We start from the raw sequence: 19736 nt of genomic DNA, 5'->3' as shown, positions 1-19736 counted from the left end.
TTTTTTAAAAGGAGAAGCAGAATGTCGAGGAGATAAGACGGATGATTCAGTGTCAGAGAGCGGCAAGGTTTTCTCTTCATAAACAGACGTTTCAAGGTTTCCCTCGGAGGCCTTTCTCCCTTTCACCAACCTATTCACCACTGTGTGTGTGTGTGTGTGTGTGTGTGTGTGTGTGTGGAGGGAAGTATAAACACAGAGACCGAGAGTTTCATGTGTTTATGTGTGTGCCTGTAAGAGATAAAGACAGAAGACTCATTCCCTGTTTCTACAGTGGGTTGTCATTTTGAGAGAAAACTAGTTTCCATATATGAAAGAGAGAAACATGAATATGAGGCAAAAAATGACCAACTTCACTTCAATAAAGAAACAGATAAAATTAAATCTGCTTTTATCAGCGTCAGCCCCTTTGAGGTCAGCGCAATATCGCCAGGGGTTGCTATGGAAACTACTCATTTTCATGCACAAAGAAGTAATTTCATTTTAACGGCTCCTGAAATCTGAGTTTATGAAATCAGCGAGATATGAAGACAGTTTGTTACTTAGGAAAGAGGAGCTGACTTTTGTTGGCAAAAAGACAACCAAAATAAAACCCGTAGAGTTTGTGTGTCTCTTTTTATGTGGACGTTCCATAATCCCTGACCTTTTAGGGATGCTGATAAATAAGTTACGGACAAACCACTCCTCCCATCACCTTGAGCTACAGCGGCTGATATGAACAAACACCAACAAAAAAACAAAGTAGCACATTTTCACAAAGGTGAGGATTGATTAGACGTTCAGCATTTTTATTAATAGCACTGTCCTCCATCTCTGACCACCAGAAATCAACTTGAAGTCTTGTTTTTTTCTATACATCCATATTTAACACTTTGAATAGCATTTAGGCATTAAATAAGAATACATTTAAGGGTGTGATGGAGGTATCATCTGCGTAATATTTAACTCCAATGTGGGAAAGAAGTTACAAAATGCTTCTACACACAGCTAACAGCTAATGATGTGCAGTACCATTGTGCACTTCCTCCTTGACATTAGTTGCGTGTACTCTGTGGGTGTATTTTGTGGCCGTGGCCTTATTTCCAGGAGGGTTTTCACTGTTCTGTTTCACAATAAGAAGCACTGAGTGAGAGATGGAATAAATTCCAGTGACAAAGTGAAAAAAAAATGAGGTCAAACATCTAAATACCACGTAGGACTATTCTGTTCCTGTGCAGACTGCTGCAAAAAGGTTGACTGATTTATTCAATCGTTGTTCTATGACTTTACGTTGTTTCTCTCAAAATGCAGTCAGAGTCATTTCCACTACGGTTGTATAGTTATTACAACATTTGAGTTCTTAAAGTTGCAAGTTATTATCTGACTAAATCATTCTTTATCATTAGGAAATTTGGGATTAAAAAAAATATAAATAAATCATATATTTTCTATAAATCATTATTTAAAAATTAGTTCAGATTGTCATCTGCATGCAAATAAATACCTGCTTATTCTTTTTAAATGGTGATTGAATGAATTATTTGAAACAACAGCTATATATGGATTTTTCATTAGTATTCTAGTTAATGATATGTACTGTGACTGGCTCTTAAATACATATGAAAGTAATGCTATGTATAATAATGCAACTATGTTAACACCTATGTATGTCAGTGGGTCCCAGGAAGATTAGCTATTGCCATGGCAACAGCTAATGGGGATCTTTTAAACAAACAAGTGAACTTTAAAACATAAAACTCAGTCCTCTTCATCCTCTTTTCCTCTGTTACAATACATTGTAGTACCTCTTCCTACTAGAGAGTGGCAGCACTTTGAAAATGTGTTCTGTTCACCTTTGTTTGAATCCTGCAGAGGAGGAAGTTGAACAGCAATAATTCACAATCCATGTCACATTTGAATATTTTATTAGATAAACAAAAATAGTTTTATTTTTTTTTTACAATTCAAAGGAGGAAGTACAACGAGAGGAGAACACCGGGTAAAAGATAAGAGCTGTTTGATACGCTAAAAAAAACCAAAAATAATACATGCAGATAAATTCAACTCAGTTGACATCAAAGAAAAACATATCATTATTTTCATTTTTCGTAGAATTTCAGCAGACGGTGATTTCCTCTGTGAACACAACAAGACGACCACAGGATGAATCATCGCGGTGTCACCGAGCTAAGCACTAGTTAAATACCTAGAGAGCTTTGGTGGCCAGAAGAGATGGAGCGTCAGATTAAGAGGTGCTCTCTCTCTCTCTCTCTCTCTCTCTCTCCTTTCAATAAAATATATTCAGTGGAACAAACTCAACAACTACAGAGACAAACAAAAAGCAAGCAGTCTTCAAAAATCACCAGAAACATCATCACAACATGAGATATTATCATTAAAATAAAACAATCTTTACATAAAAATAAAAAATAAAAGAAATTGGCATCACCCTTTAAAACAGAGCATTTTAATATCTAGCCATAATCAAATACAGTTTTATACCACAATGGATATCCATCATTTGCAGAAGACTCTTGCATGACAGTAAAGCAGTGAGTCATCTGGAGATGTCTGTTTACAAAAGTTACGTTTTTATTCTGTATAGAATACATAATTCATTTTTGTCGCATGTTAGCCACCTAGTTTATATTTGCTTTGCTGAATATTGTATAAACTTTTGGAGTGAAATTACTCAAATCAATGTAATAGAATATAAATTCAGATACTTTGGTACTTTCTGTGCTTTCATCTCAGATATTACAATCAACTCACTGTAGTGATGAATAATAACTTGGGATTCAGATAATGCCCCGGCTGCTGCTTTGGCGTGAAACATGTTTTTGCAGCTCTGTGCACAAACTGCCATTTTGAGTTCCTCACGTGCGTCTTGAAAAACCTTTTTTTTTGTTGACTAAAACAAAAAAAAAAACATCTATACAAACTGAAAACAATTCAATGAGATCCAAATGGCTTTACTGATAAAAATGCTCAAAGTGTTTTGGTTTTTTTGCATGGAGGAATGCATGACGTGGGCCATAGAACAGAAGCGTAAACGACGCAGATGACGTTGTCGGGTAAACATTTGTGGAGTTGCCTCGTTGCAGCTGATGGTGGATCTGCGTGGAGCTGTGTGTGCACCTCGTCTGACCGCAGAGGCAGAGAAACCCGACTGACCCGCCGGGGCTTTTTCTCATTTTTCTCTCTTAATCTCTGCACTACGTTTGGCAGGAAGCACCTGTATTTCCTCTTCCTGTTCCTGTTCCTCTCCTTCGGCTGGCTCTTCGTCGGCGTGCACAAAAGCTACAGCGAGCAAAAAGCGCGTGCGACGCTTCTTCACATGCGAAGAGCTCAAGATAAGAAGAAGGGCGATAACTGACAAAGCTCAAGCTGTCTGAATTCCCCGGGACACTTCTGAATATTCAGCGTGAACCCGGCCTGAGAGAGCGAAGACATCAATGTTTATGTTCCACAGTCTTTTCTTTCTGGTTTTTTTTGTGTCGTTTAGCTGTAGCAGTTTGTAAACGGCAGCGTCTGCAGCTCGTGACCACAAACGGCCGCCGCTACTCGGCTTTGTGGCAGTAAATGTCCTTCAGCGCTTTCAGCTCTTCAATCAGGGTCTTGTTTTGGTTTTCCAAAACAGCCACGCGGTTTTCCAGACATTTCACGTACTCCTTCTTTTTCCTGCGGCACTCCCGAGCCGCCTCCCTGGAGAGGAAAAGAGGAAAGGGGGGGATATGTGTGAGTCGATCGGTGAAAAATGTAACTAAGGCTCAAGAGAAAATGCAAGCAATGCACAATCCAAGAGAGCACATGTTTCTATGGTTTTATTGTTTAACTGCCTCCAGAAATATTTCCATATTCGTTCACATGCTGCAGGATTTCCCTACCAAACATGAACAATCAGGGGGAACAGAAACATTTGCACATGTGTCAAAGCAGCGTGCTGCAGCTTAGACCTTTGCACTTGTTGCGACTTATCTCTTCTGCAAACTTAAAAAAAGGTGTGAACATCATCCGTCCATTGGATTGAACCCTGGCTGACTCTTGAACATGAGCTTCTTTCCCCCTCCATGGCCATCTTTGGGCTCGCTGGCTCCTACCTGTTTTTCATCAGTCGGACCTCCCTCTTGCGGGTGATGTCTTCAGAGTGATGAGGCGTGGGGTTCTGCATGGTCCCCGGGGACGCAGCCATCACGATGCTGTGAGCCAGGCCCGAGTTGGGCGAACGCAGCTGGTAGGCGGGAATGTCTCCTGTGGCAGCTGAACGGGGGAGAAGGTGGACAGAAGCTTTAGAACACCAAGTTCTGTAACTTTAACTTTAAAATAAATATTGTGATCCATGAAATGACATTTTCTCAGTCACACAGTGTGTTTCTTTACATTTTCACCCTTGGAGTACAGTTAACAGAAATGTATTTCACCACAGGATGTTAGACTGCAACTTCAGCCAAGAGCGCTCATCCGCTCTCCTTCCTGCCTTGTAAGATGAATTTCCTGCGACCTCGACTGTCCTCGTGAACAGGTATTTGTTCTTAACCGACCCTTGTTGGGTGGAATAAAATAGTTCCATTTGTTTCTCTGTCCGTGGTTATTATCATGCAGGTGCACAACACTATTTTCTGGCCCGTGAGTCTTTATATTTTTGCTATATTATTAAACATGACGGACAATGCGGTTCCTCAAATGGCCACTAGGTGCTGGCTAAAAAAGGAATAATAAATCATGACCCTCGTGATTTCTGTGGCACATGTTAAGATCTTTACGTAGCACAGTAGGTGTCAGAAGTACTTGTGTTCACTAATAAATCATTTCTGCTTTTGAATTAGTAATTTATGATCATGGATTAGTCTTAAGTGGCTGAATCAGTAGAAATGTAAGCTACTGTTTTCAGAGTGTTAGCAGCAGACTATCAGCTAGTGTTTTGCATTTGAATTCATTCCATCATCTTAATAATGTTAGGTTGTCATCGCCTTAATTATTGTTTTAATAATTCTGTCAAGCCTCGACGGTGATACATGGAGATACTGTGGACTCTGTTTAGAAACATTATGTTGTCTTAGACATCCCTTAAACATATGGTAAAATTTAACAATAAACATGGTTCAAAATGATCTTCTGTTAGTTAATGTGCATTATTAATTCAAAACAACAAATTCAGGTTTTGTGTGCTCCAATTTCCCCCACAGACTTGCCATATGTTTCAATTGTCATGTTGTGTTTACCACAAAGTGAACGGCCGCGTGCTGCTGTTGACTAGTAGCTTGTTGTATTGTATTGTATTTGTCATTAAAAGTGAAACAAAAAAAACAAAAACAACAAGCTTTCTGCGTGTTTCATGAGACGAGATGACTCAACTGTTAACTGCTCTGACTGCTGACTCTCACCGCTTCATTTCCTCTTCTTCACTCTGTTCCTGAGAAGTTTCTATCTGCTCCCCCTCTCTGCTGTCCACACACACACACACACACACACACACACACACACACACACACACACACACACACACACACACACACACACACACACACTTTTCTCTGTCATTGTGATAACAGAGTGACTCGCGCTGTGCTGACGTCAGTGTGTGCGTCTCACTCGCCCGTTTTGCATTCCCTCCTCCCAGCCTGGCCTCTGTTCCAGGAAACTGGAGTGACGTCAAACCGACAACTATCTACCCCCCCCCTCCCCCCCACACACACACCACTACTGCCGTTCTGCCTGACAGCAGCAGACTTTTTGTGTATGTGTGAGTGTGACAGCGGGATACACAGACTAACAGGAACAGTAGTTGAGCAAACTAACCAAAAGGCTTTTATTTTTTAATTTGCTTTTCCTGTTGTGAAACAGGAAGAACAGCTGTTCAATCTGTGGCATGTGTCCTCTGCAATTTCACCATGCATGAAGTAAAAGTGATTTACACGTACTTCCAATTTCAGAAATATTTCTCTATAAGAAGAAAAACCTGCTTGAACAGTTGTTTGAATTAAAGTTGGTTACACCCACTGTGCTTATTTGCAGGTGTGTGTAACCTTACAAGTACTTCAAAGCCTTATCTTAATGCAATACATGCATACATACCTAGACTTAAAGAAAAGTGACTTTTGCATAAAACACATTAAATACAAAGTAAATAAATGAATGAGGGACACTCTACCTGACTCAGTCTCATCCCCAGTTACAGCCATCTCTTGTTTCCAATAATCCAGCACCACGGCAGCAAACCACCTCAGTGCAGAAAACCACTCTTCTAACAACTCACTCCTTCTTGTTTCACCAGAGCCTCTCTTTTTCTTCTCCTCCCTTTTTCTCCTCTCAGCTCTCTCTCTCTCTCTCTCAGCGTCGGAGTGCTCTCGCGTCAACTTTGCAGCCCGATTACAATTACAGGCATTGACATCACAATGACATCACTGCTGCCCGCTGAAGTCAGTAAAACACCCTGGATTAGAGTTCCTCCCACCCTCCCTCCTCTCCCTCCTCCTCCCCCCCGCGGATCAGATGGTGAAGTAGAGACACACAATGTGAGCTGGGCGGGCAGGCAGGGAGGGAGGGAGGGAGGGAGAGGAGGGGGGTCTGGTAGTGGAGGGGGGGGTATTTTTAGCATCAGTGACGCAACTAGAGAGACGCTCGACAAACAAGAGGATATTGTGTCCCAAGTGGCTGCCGTGCAAACTGTTGAGCACCCTGATGGGAGGTGTTTTGTGTGCGTTTGACGGGACGGATAAAGATAATTGAAGTTTTTACATTATTTGTTTCAAGTGATCAACGTGTTCACGACTCATATTGCTGAATTATAGAGTATACAGGCTATTGAGCAGAGCCTGTGAAATGATTATAGTTGCCTTTAAAGACTTGGTGGCCTGATGGGTCTTCGCCGGGAGGATCCTCTGCCACACAGGAAGTGATGCTTGTTTACGTATACGTTTCTTTTGAACGAGCAAATATGAAAAGGATGTCGTGGATCTGGTTGCTTCTCCACCTCTGAGGACCCCGGGTTTGCCGGCTGATCATGACCAACACAGCTGGCTCAGTTTGGAAGCTGAAGCCTCTCACCTTGAGATTTGTGAATGAAAACGGCTCCATGGTTACCAATGATGTCTGCCCTTTACATATATACCTACTTTATGCTTATCCCATGCACTTTAGGTAGAATCTGGTGCCAGTTCTTTTGCATGCAGTATAAATTAGTTATAACTACCCATTCTGAAAATGGTGTAGTTGAATATTTCTTGATATTGGGGTCCATATACATGGAAACGTCATGGAATGGCATGAATTTGGAATATTAACATATTCATATGTGATGATGTTATTCGCCATGGTATCCATTTCACATAATGAAACCATTTTTATGAAACTTGACGTCAATGTTGAAAATCACCTGTTGTGACCTCTATGGTTTGATCAAAACTGAAACTTTAAAACCACAAACTACATACCTCGAGCATTCAGACGAGGTATGGCCTTCCTAGGTATCTGAACAATAAGGGGTTTTCTGAGCAGTTACCTCAACAGAAGTGCTCGCCATCGATTCGCTGAAAAATGTAATTATTTCAGAAATCTCCACAGAGCTTTTGATACCAAATCATAGCATGGATCTTTCTACGTTGTTCCTCGCGGCCTTGGTGTCCTAAAGTGGTATTTTTGAGGGAGTTGTGATCCTTTTTATAAATTCTTGAAGGGTTAAAAAAAAGAGTTAAATTTAGCACCAAATCTGTGTAATAAATGGTAATACACTTTCACACATAATAGAGCATGGTGAAATCCATATACTTCCACCATAACTTTCTAAGCTCTTTTACACTTTCACACGTTTTTTGGTTAATTGATTATTCAAATATTATTTTCTGATTTATGACTACAACAACTTTAAAACACACTGCTGTATCCCAAATGAATCATCACGTCCCCAGCTTTCCATTGATACATACCACTTGTACGTGTCATATACTGTTGAACCGGAGTCTCAACCTGAAGATTCCCAACCAACTTGAAAAGTCAAAAACAAACGCTGAGCACATACCGATCCTTAATGATAAAATGTATGTTACCGTAAAAAGCGTAACCACCTCGTCCTCCTGGTTTCTCAGGTAGACATACTTCCATTGTGCTCAGACATTTCTTTGTTTACGCCCAGTTCTGAGATCTGCCAGTAAAAAAGATGGGTGTGTACAACAACAAAGCAAAGCTCAAGAGCAGACAAGCCCGTACACAGCTCAACGCCAAATACATAGGAGTAATGGAACAGAGGGCTCTGTATTTGTTTTGTGAAGCGCTCTGCCATTCACTTTCACATACAAATGGCAGAGCAAGGATATGATTTGGACCCAGAAAGGCTTGGCTGCTTGATCTGTCTGGATCTACTGAAGGATCCGGTGACTATTCCTTGTGGACACAGCTACTGTGTGAGCTGTAACAGAAACGTCTGGGATGAAGAGGATCAGAAAACAATCCAGAGCTGCCCTCAGTGCAGACAGACCTTCACAGAGAGGCCCGTGCTGGTGAGAAACACCATGTTAGCTGATTTAGTGGAGCAGCTGAAGAAGGCTGGGGTCCACATTGATCGCTGCTATGCTGCACCTGAAGATGTAGCCTGTGATGTCTGCACTGGGAGGGAGCATAAAGCCCTCAAGTCCTGTCTGAGTTGTCAGACTGTGAGCAACATCTTAAGCTTCACTATGACTCACCTATACTTGAAAAGCACAAGCTTTTCCACCTCACAGAGAAGCTTATGGAGAACGTTTGCTCTCCTCACAACAAGGTGAAGAGTCTTTTCTGCCACACCGATCAGGAATGTTACCGTTATCTCTGATTGATGGATGAACACAAAGGCCACAACACGGTCTCAGCTGTAGCAGAGAGAACTCGAGGTGAGTCGACAAACTATCCGGCAGAGAATCCAGAACAAAAAGAAGGACGTGAAGGTTCTTGGAAAGGAGGTGGAGGCTCTCCACCGCTCTGCTGATAAAGCAGTAGATGACAGCGTGGAGATCTTTGATGGGTTGATTAGTACGATTAAGAAGCAAAGTCACGAGGTGAAGAAGCAGATCAGATCCCGGCAGAAAACTGAAGTGAGTCGGGTCGCAGAGATTCAGGACAAGTTGGAGGAGGAGATCGTTGATCTGAGAAGGAAAGACTCTCAGACACAGCGGGTGACACCCATTTTCTACAAAGGAAGCCTTCTCTCACCTGTCTGGACCCTATTCTTCCCACAGAAAAGCTCATAGTCTGTGGTAAAATGGAAACAATGTGGCCACTGATGCGATATTTTATTCTTTTGTTTCTATCTCCATGCTATCCTTATTCTCCTTGATATTGTGCCCTGTAATCACAGTCAATGGGTCAACTTATGTGGCAGCCCATTAGTCCAGCTATTAGACTGTCGCCCGCCTCCACTGTAATAGTGCTGATCGTGACGAATGAGCAAATGTGAGTCACTGGTGTGTGAGTCCTGACACCATTGTCTGTGGTATGACTCAAACGGTATCACTGAATCATTGAATACGGTAAAAAAAAAGAAACAGCTTTTAGGAATCAAAAAAAGGGATTCATTCAAGAGTTTCCCGTCAAACAAAACATCTGACATTTAGAACAGCTGTTCTTATAAAAGTGATTGGTGCAAGAACAAAGGAAAACTTTGTCATATTAATAACCCTAATCATACTGACACTTTTTCAGCCCTGCTGGTAATGTACTGGCCCCGGCATAAACTGTCCACTATGGCTCTTAACACCCAGGGTTGTGGATGTGCTTTGTACATTTTCTTTTACGCAATCCCTCAATTTCATTCTCGGTCTTAATCCCATGATTTCTATTGAGGATTATAACGTTAAATTTGATTTACACAGATTGTCATTTTAGCCTCAATTTCAGCCGAGTCACTATTGAGATGGACGTTACTCCTCATGCTAAGAGGACCTGGAGATGACCACGTTCTTTGACATGAAATTGAATTTGAACCCTACCTTGGACGAGCACCTGTCCTCCCTGAATGTAGAACTGCTGTGGAGAGTCTCCGGGTTGAGTTGCACACTGCAGGAGCTGCGTGGCATTAGAGCTGGCCACCGTCACAGTCTGGGCCCCCTGAAAGCTTTCCACTCCTGGGCTGGTCAACTGCACGGCTCCGCCATGAGTGAACGCAACTGTGAAGGGGGTCAAAGTTCAGTCATAACGAGGCTGCAGTCTGAATTAAATGGATCATTGAGAAACTGTGTTGGGAAAAAGTCAAAACTAGTATGTTTAAGTCAAAAGTATAGACTGTTTCAATGGCATTGCATTGCTAGGCAACAGCTCGGGTCCATGTTTATTTCCTGTCAGCTTATGCCATTCACACACACACACACACACACACACACACACACACACACACACACACACACACTGTAACAGGAAATACACTTTTAGAATGTTTACAAATGTGAAATGATAAGTCGTATAGTCACAAGGCTTAAAATGATGTTCCTGATTACTGTTACTTGGAACTGTTGGATTTTTGTTGTGCTGTTGCAATTTACCACATTTAACTAATAGAAAACTTGTGATTAAGCCCAGAGTTGTGTCCACTTTCCTGCACTATACAGGGAATACAATATTTACATGGACACAATGAACTGAGGTTGTAAAGAAAATGCAACGCTCTTTGTCATAGAACAGCAGAGGATGGTCCAACTAGAAACTCAAGTTCAGCTTATATCCATGTTCACACGTGTACTGACTATATTGTCCTGAGCTGGTCTGGTAGATGGAGGTCGGCACTGTTGCTGAGGCAGCACTGGATACCGTCAGCTCCTCCTCCTCCTCCTCCTCCAACTCCTCATCATCATCATCCTCATCCTCATCCTCCTCAGTCCTCTCTTCATCGATTTTAGGAACTGCCGGGGAATCCGATGCGAGCTCATTCAGTATTTTTCTGTGAGAGGAGAGAGAGTTCCATTAAGTGATCCCACACAGACAGATTAACATTATACGTCTGTACACTTTACACACTATATGCTTTTTTTAATGCCATTTGCATGTGTCCAGGGGTTAGCATCATTTAATTAGGCTAACATATGATGTTGTTCATACTTATGGCATCCCTACAATGTTTATATACTTCATAGTGAGAAAGTAGCGTTGGTAGTAAAGTAGAAAAAATAAGAATAACAATAAGAATAAAAAGGGAAAAAAAATGATTAATTAAAAGAAATACATAAAAATATATAAATATTTTTAAAAAATGAAATAAAGTAAATTAAAGTATATACACATACATTTTTATACATGCATAAACTTCTGAACATAAAAGGGGTGCTAAATTATGATCCTCATATTTAATCAATTTATTCCACTATATAGGTTATTTTTACCATTACTAAAATGCTCTTTGCACTTCACTTCTAGTTGTTAAATGAAGGTGGAGTAGCTTTTTAACCAAGTATTCTGTATTTATATCTGTCTATTCCTAATCTAAGCTCTTCACTTGTTTGATGGTGACGTCTCCTCACCGATAAGATGGACGCCTGGAGAGAAGCACTCGTCTCTTCTGAGTGTCTGTGACTGACTCGTCATCCTCCAGCTCTGCCACAGTGGCAATCTGCAGAAAACAACCAGTATTAATAAAAGCTAAATTGAAAAGTTTCATCACTGAGTCGGTGTTGCTTTCCGTAAACAGACTTTGGGGATGCTTTGAAAGAGCAGAATGACGTCAAAGAAGGAATTAGAGCAGTTTCATTTTGAGCAATCATTTTTCCAACCCTTTAAACGTCTCAACAGAGAGTCTTTACAGACTTCTACATGCTGTGTAATTATTTGTTCGTGTGGACGTTCCATTTTTCTTTCTCCAAGCATCATTTCATTGCAGCGTGAATAAACGGTGTTACATTTCTACTTGCACAAATGGTTATTGTTGGAATGATAACAAACATGAATTTGACCTGGCTTTGTCATCAATCAGTAAGCTTTTATGACTCACACTGGTGCGTCATGGTTGTTCATTATCAACAGAAGGGCTGCGATGGCCCTGTTAGAAGACAATGTCTGCGCCAGACAAAGGACAAGTCTGATTTATGCCGGGTTAAACAGGGGTGTGTCCCTGTCTACTTATTGATAACTATGTGAGTGAAAGTTAAGCCTGTGCTTTTATGAGTTTTATAAAAGCAGCAATATGACTATTTGTCTAATATCTGCTGCGTTGCGTACCAGTTTTTAATCTTGAATCTGGCTCCAGATGTTTACAGAAGCAAATATAAAACGTTGAATAAATTGTCTCAATCAGATCTGTACTTTAAAGAACACAGGATATTTACCGATATGAAGAACAGAGTGCTCTGAAATCAGTTAAACGAAACCACTGTGTGGTTGACACCATCCTCTTTCCTGACCTATTTCTGCGTAAAGATACTTTTCATGAAATGACAAAAGCAACCAGCTTTGCAACTCGAGCTGCACAAAATCTGCTGCGACATGTTTATCTGATCAAATTAGACGGAGGCATTATTTCATTTCACATCTACCAACAGAGCTGAAAACACTGAAACATCTGTGAGTCAGTGACACAATCCCGTTCTGACTTTTTGACACAGCTCCCCCCCCACACAGGTCAGTGGAGTTCCTGGAGCATTCCTTCCTCCAGCCCCGACACAACAACAACATCTCCTGAATGTGAAGGTTAGACTGATGAGCTTAAACCTCAGCTCCCTCTGCTCACATCAATCCTATTAACAGATGCAGTGCATTAGACCACAAGCACTCCACAGTGCCTCCTACACACGGCTCCTAAACCCTCCTTCACTATACACACTGACTGACATCACAACTCTGTTTTTGTTTACAGTTATTATTATTTTTGAAGTTGGATTTGAGTCATCCAAATGAGGACTTGACATTTCACCTGTTCTTGGAGAGACTTGAGACTTGACGTGAGACTTGCTTTGGCAGCATAAAGACTTGACTTGGACACGATGTTAGTTACTTGAGCCTTGCTCTGACAAAATGGACTTGTACATGTCTTGAATGACTTCAGGTATGACTTGAGACAAGTTAAGGTTGACTAGAGACTTGGCTTGGATCTGATTTGAAAGAACTCAACTTGAGGGTTGCTCTCACAGATTTTTCTTAGACTGATTTGAGAAATGACCTGGACTTGTCTTGAATGACCTGAAACTCAACTTTAGGCTTGCTCTTACAGATTTGACTTTAACTGACTTGAGAAATGACCGTGACTTGTCTTTGATAACTTGAGACTTGTGTTGAGGCTTGCTCCGACAGATTTGACTTGGTCATGTCTTGAATGACTCGAGATTTGCTCTGATATAATAAAAAAAAATTGACTTGAACTTTTTATGACCTGAGAATTAACTTAATTTTAAAAACAGATCTCGTTGATCCTGATATTTTTTATTCGAACTCCCTCGAGTCAAAATGATGTGCAAAAATTCCCAATCTAACAGACAAACCTGTTTTCAGTTTTTTTTTGCAAAAGTACAAATTATGTCAGAGGCTTGACAAGATGCATTCTCTCACCTGGACGGTCTGGATGTGTGGTGACTGTATGACGGAGGTCTGGGGGGCCTGGATGACCCCTTGGACCTGCACCGTCTGACCGTCATACAGCTGGACCACGGTCACACCTGGAGACTCTCCCGACACCTGCATTATGTGTGGAGCAAAAGAAGGGATAAGGAATCATTCTTCAGTCAAACATCATATATTATAACGTCTAAAAACACTTTCTCTGTCCGTTTAAATGGCAGAACTCTTCATAACGAGGTGTGTGTACCTGATTAAGCAATTCAGGAGACGGACTGTCTTCACTCTGGTTCTCCTCTCCGTCCGTCAACGAGTTGTTCAAACCGGTGTCCATCCGAGGAGAGACCGAGGTATCCATAGTCAGTCACCTAGACGGACAAACACACAGATTAGTAAAACTCCTTCCTTCTATTCTCCTCTCTATTACCATTATTAGAGGTCACCAACAAACAACAGACTGCAGTTTTTCCTCTCTGTTTAACAGGATCTCATCTGCCTCTGATTAGTACGTTGTTTTCTACATGATAAACCTGCATATATTAACTTATATACTATATTCTTGAGCATTTTTTCCACCTTAAAGTATTTATTGTCTGTTTTAATGGAGTTTTACTGTCACATTGAAGGTTTAAAATTGACACAAACCTAATTTTTTAGTAAATGAAAACCTTTCCATGAAGATATTTTTTTAGAAAAACTAAACACAATATAAAGCAATTAAAATTCAGTAAGGTAAACGTCGCCGTTTGCTCGTGAGTCTAAATGATTTGTCTAAAGATCTCTGTTGGCAGTGATTCTTTATCCAGGTGGTGACACATTTGTATTACATAACGTGCATTTGCTCGTGCTCATTGTGTTTGGCAGCAGCCTGAACTCTATATGCACGTTTTCACACTCCAGGACTGAGTCTGTTACAAACTAAAAATACCAGTTAGATAGATTGTAGATTCTTTCTGGCAAAGAAAAGATGCACAAATAACAAGACAGAAAAGTGGGGGAAAAAAATGTAATTATATAATATATTAATATACACGTCTTCACAGACTGGTTTGAACCAGAGATGAGGAACAACAGATGAACTGAATCTGAAGGCTGAGGATCACTGAGCGGCTGTCCAAATATTTCTATTTATTATTGTCACATGAGGGAACTGCATGCCCAAATACAGGGGCCCTGTTTGATTCAAATCAGTTCCAAGCACACATTCTCTCAAGGTGATGTGTTGTACTTTCTGCTCTTGACAGAGTGAAACATCTGATTAGGAAGTGTTCTCACTGTAGGCCATGGAAACCCCCAAAGTCCCAAGTTTATGAAGTAAAAGTAAAGGACTCATTTTCAGTTTATCTGCAAAAAAAACCACGTTTTAGACACGATATTTACTTCTTCTTTATTGGATCTTTCGAGTAACATAAGTTGAACAAACTCATTATTCAGAGGATTTCTTGAATGGGACTTGATTCTGGGTACAAACCCAAATCCCCTTAATCAAAATCAAGCCCGGCTTATTCTCACACCCACATAAATGCACACATATGAACTCACACACACACACACACACACACACACACACACACACACACACACACACACACACATGCTCATTTACATCTTGACTCATTGCATATTTTTTCCTGTTTTCTTGTTGTTTATAATGTATTGTTATTATAAATCATATCTTGTAAAAATGCTTTTTCAACAATATTTCACACCATATGTATTTTCTTTTTGTATTCATTATAGTATTGTGATTTTTATTAATATTATATAGGTCTTCTGCACTGCAATATCATTTATCAATGTTATGTTTTTTATATTTTTCAATTGTGCAAATAAAATAAAATAAAATGAACTAAAATTAAATTAATTAAAATAAATAAAATAAAATGAACTAAAATAAAATAAACTTAACTAAAATAAAGTAAACTTAACTAAAATAAAATAAAAAAGAAACTGAACTAAAATAAAATGAACTAAAATAAACTTAACTAAAAAAAAAAAAATAAAATGAAAATAAAATAAAATTAACTAAACTAAAATAAACTAAAATAAACTTCCGTTTTGTAGCAACAATACAATGTCCACAATGCACTTTAACTTAATGGTATTAAATTGTAATAATATATCTAGGAGGGATTTGCAACCCAACATGAAGGATTGATATCTATCGAATATTTCGTATTTTATTTTTTAGAAATGAACTAAAATAAAATAAATTAAAATGAACTAAAATAAAATAAAATGAACTAAAATAAAATAAATTAAAATAAAATAAAATGAAAATAAAATAAAATAAAATGAACTAAAATAAAATAAAATGAACTAAAATAAAATAAAAATGAACTAAAATAAAATGAAATAAACTTAACTAAAATAAAACTAAAATAAAATGAACTAAAATAAAATAGAATGAACTAAAATAAACTTAACTAAAATAAAATAGAAATTAACTAAAATAAAATAAACCTAACTAAAATAAACTAAAATGAACTAAAATAAAATAAAATGAACTAAAATTAAATTAAATAAATTAAATTAAAATAAACTAAAATGAACTAAAATAAAATAAACTTAACTAAAATAAATTAAAATGAACTAAAATTAAATAAAATGAACTAAAATAAACTTAACTAAAATAAAATAAAATGAACTAAAATAAAATAAACTTAACTAAAACTAAAATAAAATGAACTAAAATAAATATTTATCGAATATTTCGTATTTTATTCTGAAGGGCCGCGCTCCAACGTCCGACACGTGACCACGTCTGACTTGACGCAGCTGCGTAAACTCCAACAAAGAAGGAACAGAAACACTAATCCTCCGCCTGCTCTCAGAGTTGGTTTTTTAAATAAAAAAAAAAATCGTTTTTGCATTCTGCACACTCCCGCCCTCCTCCTCCCTCTCTCCCCCCCCCCCCCGCAACAAAAAAACACGTGCCAGCTTTGCGGTGACTTACCGGAGTTTCACGCAGTGTGACGCGTGACTAATCACCGCGTAGGCTGGACGTAGCGTCGCGTCAGTGCTGATGATGCTGTGACCGAGACGTCGACCGACGGGGTCAGTTAACGTCAAAGAGTAAGGAGGCGGAGCGAGACGGTTCCCCTCACGCCTACTTCCGGGTTCGTTTTTTTGCGCGGCGTGAAACGACCAGTTTTGTTTTTCTTTGAGTTTTCTTCGAATTTACTGCTGGATATGAGAAAAAGATATTAGTGAATTTATATTTATGTATTCATGTAAATGTGTGGAATATCTGTCATCATGCTGACCAGCGCCCCACATTTTTATTTTATTATTGTTTTTATTTTTATTTATTTAATTTTTATTGTATATGTTTTATTTATTATCTGTTTCTATGGATCAATAAAGGAATATAATATAATAATAATAATAATAATAATAATTGAATAATAATATTTATGTACCAGCCCCCCCCCCCATGTGGATATACTGTACATTTTTATTTTTATTTTTATTTCTATTTCTATTTATTTTATTTTATTTTTTTTATTGTATATGTTTTATTTATTATCTGTTTCTATTGGAACAACCGAATTTCCCCATGGGGATCAATAAAGGAATATAATATAATAATAATAACAATAATAATAATAATAATAATAATAATAATTGAATAATAATAATATTTATGTACCAGCCCCCCCATGTGGATATACTGTACATTTTTATTTTTATTTCTATTCTATTTTATTTATTTTTATTTTTATTTTTATTGTATATGTTTTATTTATTATCTGTTTCTATGTAGTTGAGCTGCTGCAACACCCGAATTTCCCCATGGGGATCAATAAAGGAATATAATATAATAATAATATAATAAAATAATAATAATATTTATGTACCAGCCCCCCCATGTGGATATACTGTACATTTTTATTTTTATTTCTATTTTATTCTATTTTTATTTTTATTGTATATGTTTTATTTATTATCTGTTTCTATGAAGTTGAGCTGCTGCAACACCCGAATTTCCCCCATGGGATCAATAAAGGAATATAATATAATCATAATAATAATAATAATAATAATAATAATAATAATTGAATAATAATATTTATGTACCAGATCCCCCCATGTGGATATACTGTACATTTTTATTTTTATTTCTATTCTATTTTTATTTTTATTGTATATGTTTTATTTATTATCTGTTTCTATGTAGTTGAGCTGCTGCAACACCCGAATTTCCCCATGGGGATCAATAAAGGAATATAATAATAATAATAATAATAATAATAATATTTATGTACAATAATATTTATGTACCATTATTCTGCTTCTGACCGAAACACATTGAGCAGTTTGCATTAATAAAGTTCAAATCAACTGCAAATGTGAGCTTATAATTAGGGATATTTCAGTTTTTTAAACATAGATACAAGTCTTTAATGACATTACGTTAAATAAATGCCTTGCGACATGTAATTATTTCAAGTTAAAGCGCTTTTAAATACACAAATGTCAATTGAAAAAGTTTGCAATAATACAACATAGATGATGGAGGTCAATAACCAACAATTCTAATTTCAATTTTGGATATTTTTCAGTGTTTCCAGATGAGTCATGTGTTTACAGACCAGAGTAATGTCGCCATCTACTGGCTGATACAACCAACAACACTTCAAAAAAGCAGACAAGCAACAGGATCAATTCATTTTAACATTGTGGCTTATATAACATTTTATTTTAAGCACAGAAACAAAGGTAAGTGTCTAAACACAAAGTCACAAGTCTAACTCTCTAGCAGCAGCAGACATGAAAGAGTGCTAATCCAACAACCAACACCAAACCACTGTAGGAAATGTATGAACACAAGCATATTTATGTGCTGGGTATATTCTAGATAATGCTTATCATTAAACACTACATGTCACATTCAATTCAAAGAATATCTTTACAAAAACATATTTTTTGAGTTTCTTTATTCAAAGAGTTTGCAAAAGCAGAGTTGGTGAGGGAAAGTTTGTCTCCATAAGGATAACTAAATTAAAAAATAGTAAGTTTAAAGCTTCCAAAAGCATACAATAACCACATAGAATAAGGAAAATTGTAATTAAATAACCTTTATTGATAGACATATTATTAGTCACATTACTATCCCTATTTTCATGGCTATAATTCTACTGTAATAATTGCTGCTGTTATTATAAGTAGTCTTATTATATGAATCATTTATGTCATATACATTGAATGTGTTGTATCTCTGTTATGCTGCTCATTCTGGTCACATGACATCTATTGCATTCTGTCCATCCTGGAGAAGGATCCCTCCTCTGTCGTTCTCCCAGAGGTTTCTTCCTTTTTTCTCCCTGTTAAAGGGGTTTTTTAGGGGAGTTTTTCCTGTGCCGATGTGAGGGAAGGACAGAGGATGTGAGGGTGTAAGGACAGAGGATGTGAGGGTGTAAGGACAGAGGATGTGAGGGAAGGACAGAGGATGTGAGGGTGTAAGGACAGAGGATGTGAGGGTGTAAGGACAGAGGATGTGAGGGTGTAAGGACAGAGGATGTGAGGGTGTAAGGACAGAGGATGTGAGGGTGTAAGGACAGAGGATGTGAGGGTGTAAGGACAGAGGATGTGAGGGTCTAAGGACAGAGGATGTGAGGGTGTAAGGACAGAGGATGTGAGGGTGTAAGGACAGAGGATGTAAGGGTGTGAGGGTGTAAGGACAGAGGATGTGAGGGTGTAAGGACAGAGGATGTGAGGGTGTAAGGACAGAGGATGTGAGGGTGTAAGGACAGAGGAGGTGAGGGTGTAAGGACAGAGGATGTGAGGGTCTAAGGACAGAGGATGTGAGGGTCTAAGGACAGAGGATGTGAGGGTGTAAGGACAGAGGATGTGAGGGTGTAAGGACAGAGGATGTGAGGGTGTAAGGACAGAGGATGTGAGGGTGTAAGGACAGAGGATGTGAGGGAAGGACAGAGGATGTGAGGGTGTAAGGACAGAGGATGTGAGGGTGTAAGGACAGAGGATGTGAGGGTCTAAGGACAGAGGATGTGAGGGTGTAAGGACAGAGGATGTGAGGGTGTAAGGACAGAGGATGTGAGGGTGTAAGGACAGAGGATGTGAGGGTCTAAGGACAGAGGATGTGAGGGTGTAAGGACAGAGGATGTGAGGGTCTAAGGACAGAGGATGTGAGGGTGTAAGGACAGAGGATGTGAGGGTGTAAGGACAGAGGATGTGAGGGTGTAAGGACAGAGGATGTGAGGGTGTAAGGACAGAGGATGTGAGGGTGTAAGGAC

General features: G+C 38.7%; 1 protein-coding gene across 2 annotated transcripts; it reads right to left on the bottom strand.

Annotated features, from left to right (window-relative positions):
- Nucleotides 1–1890: 1890 nt before the first annotated feature.
- On the bottom strand, nt 1891–16568 carry crema (cAMP responsive element modulator a). 2 transcript variants are annotated; one of them, XM_054626827.1, is made up of 8 exons: nt 16436–16568; nt 13730–13847; nt 13474–13599; nt 11457–11545; nt 10686–10879; nt 9936–10112; nt 4077–4236; nt 1891–3681 (listed from the first exon to the last, which is right to left on the bottom strand). In XM_054626827.1, the coding sequence occupies exons 2-8, from the start codon at nt 13835–13837 to the stop codon at nt 3537–3539; spliced, it is 999 nt and encodes a 332-aa protein (XP_054482802.1). In that variant the 5' UTR covers nt 13838–13847; nt 16436–16568; the 3' UTR covers nt 1891–3536. The 2 variants fall into 2 exon arrangements, with proteins under 2 accessions (XP_054482802.1, XP_054482803.1); XM_054626828.1 differs by lacking the exons at nt 9936–10112; nt 10686–10879; nt 11457–11545; ... (1 more) ...; nt 13730–13847; nt 16436–16568 and adding an exon at nt 6128–6409.
- Between the last annotated feature and the right edge of the window lie 3168 nt (nt 16569–19736).

This window comes from Anoplopoma fimbria, chromosome 3 (assembly GCF_027596085.1).
Source record: "Anoplopoma fimbria isolate UVic2021 breed Golden Eagle Sablefish chromosome 3, Afim_UVic_2022, whole genome shotgun sequence".
Taxonomy (NCBI): domain Eukaryota; kingdom Metazoa; phylum Chordata; class Actinopteri; order Perciformes; family Anoplopomatidae; genus Anoplopoma; species Anoplopoma fimbria.
This window is presented reverse-complemented; position numbering and strand designations above follow the sequence as displayed.

Bases quoted from the DNA above. Each gene is read 5' to 3' on its own strand.
- crema (XM_054626827.1), bottom strand. From the start codon at position 13,837: ATGGATACCTCGGTCTCTCCTCGGATGGACACCGGTTTGAACAACTCG. The intron at 4,237-9,935 runs GTAGGGTTCAAA...TCCCCCGTTCAG, and splicing joins AGGACAGGTGCTCGTCCAAG to CTGCCACAGGAGACATTCCC. The intron at 3,682-4,076 runs GTAGGAGCCAGC...TTTCCTCTCCAG, and splicing joins GTCCGACTGATGAAAAACAG to GGAGGCGGCTCGGGAGTGCC.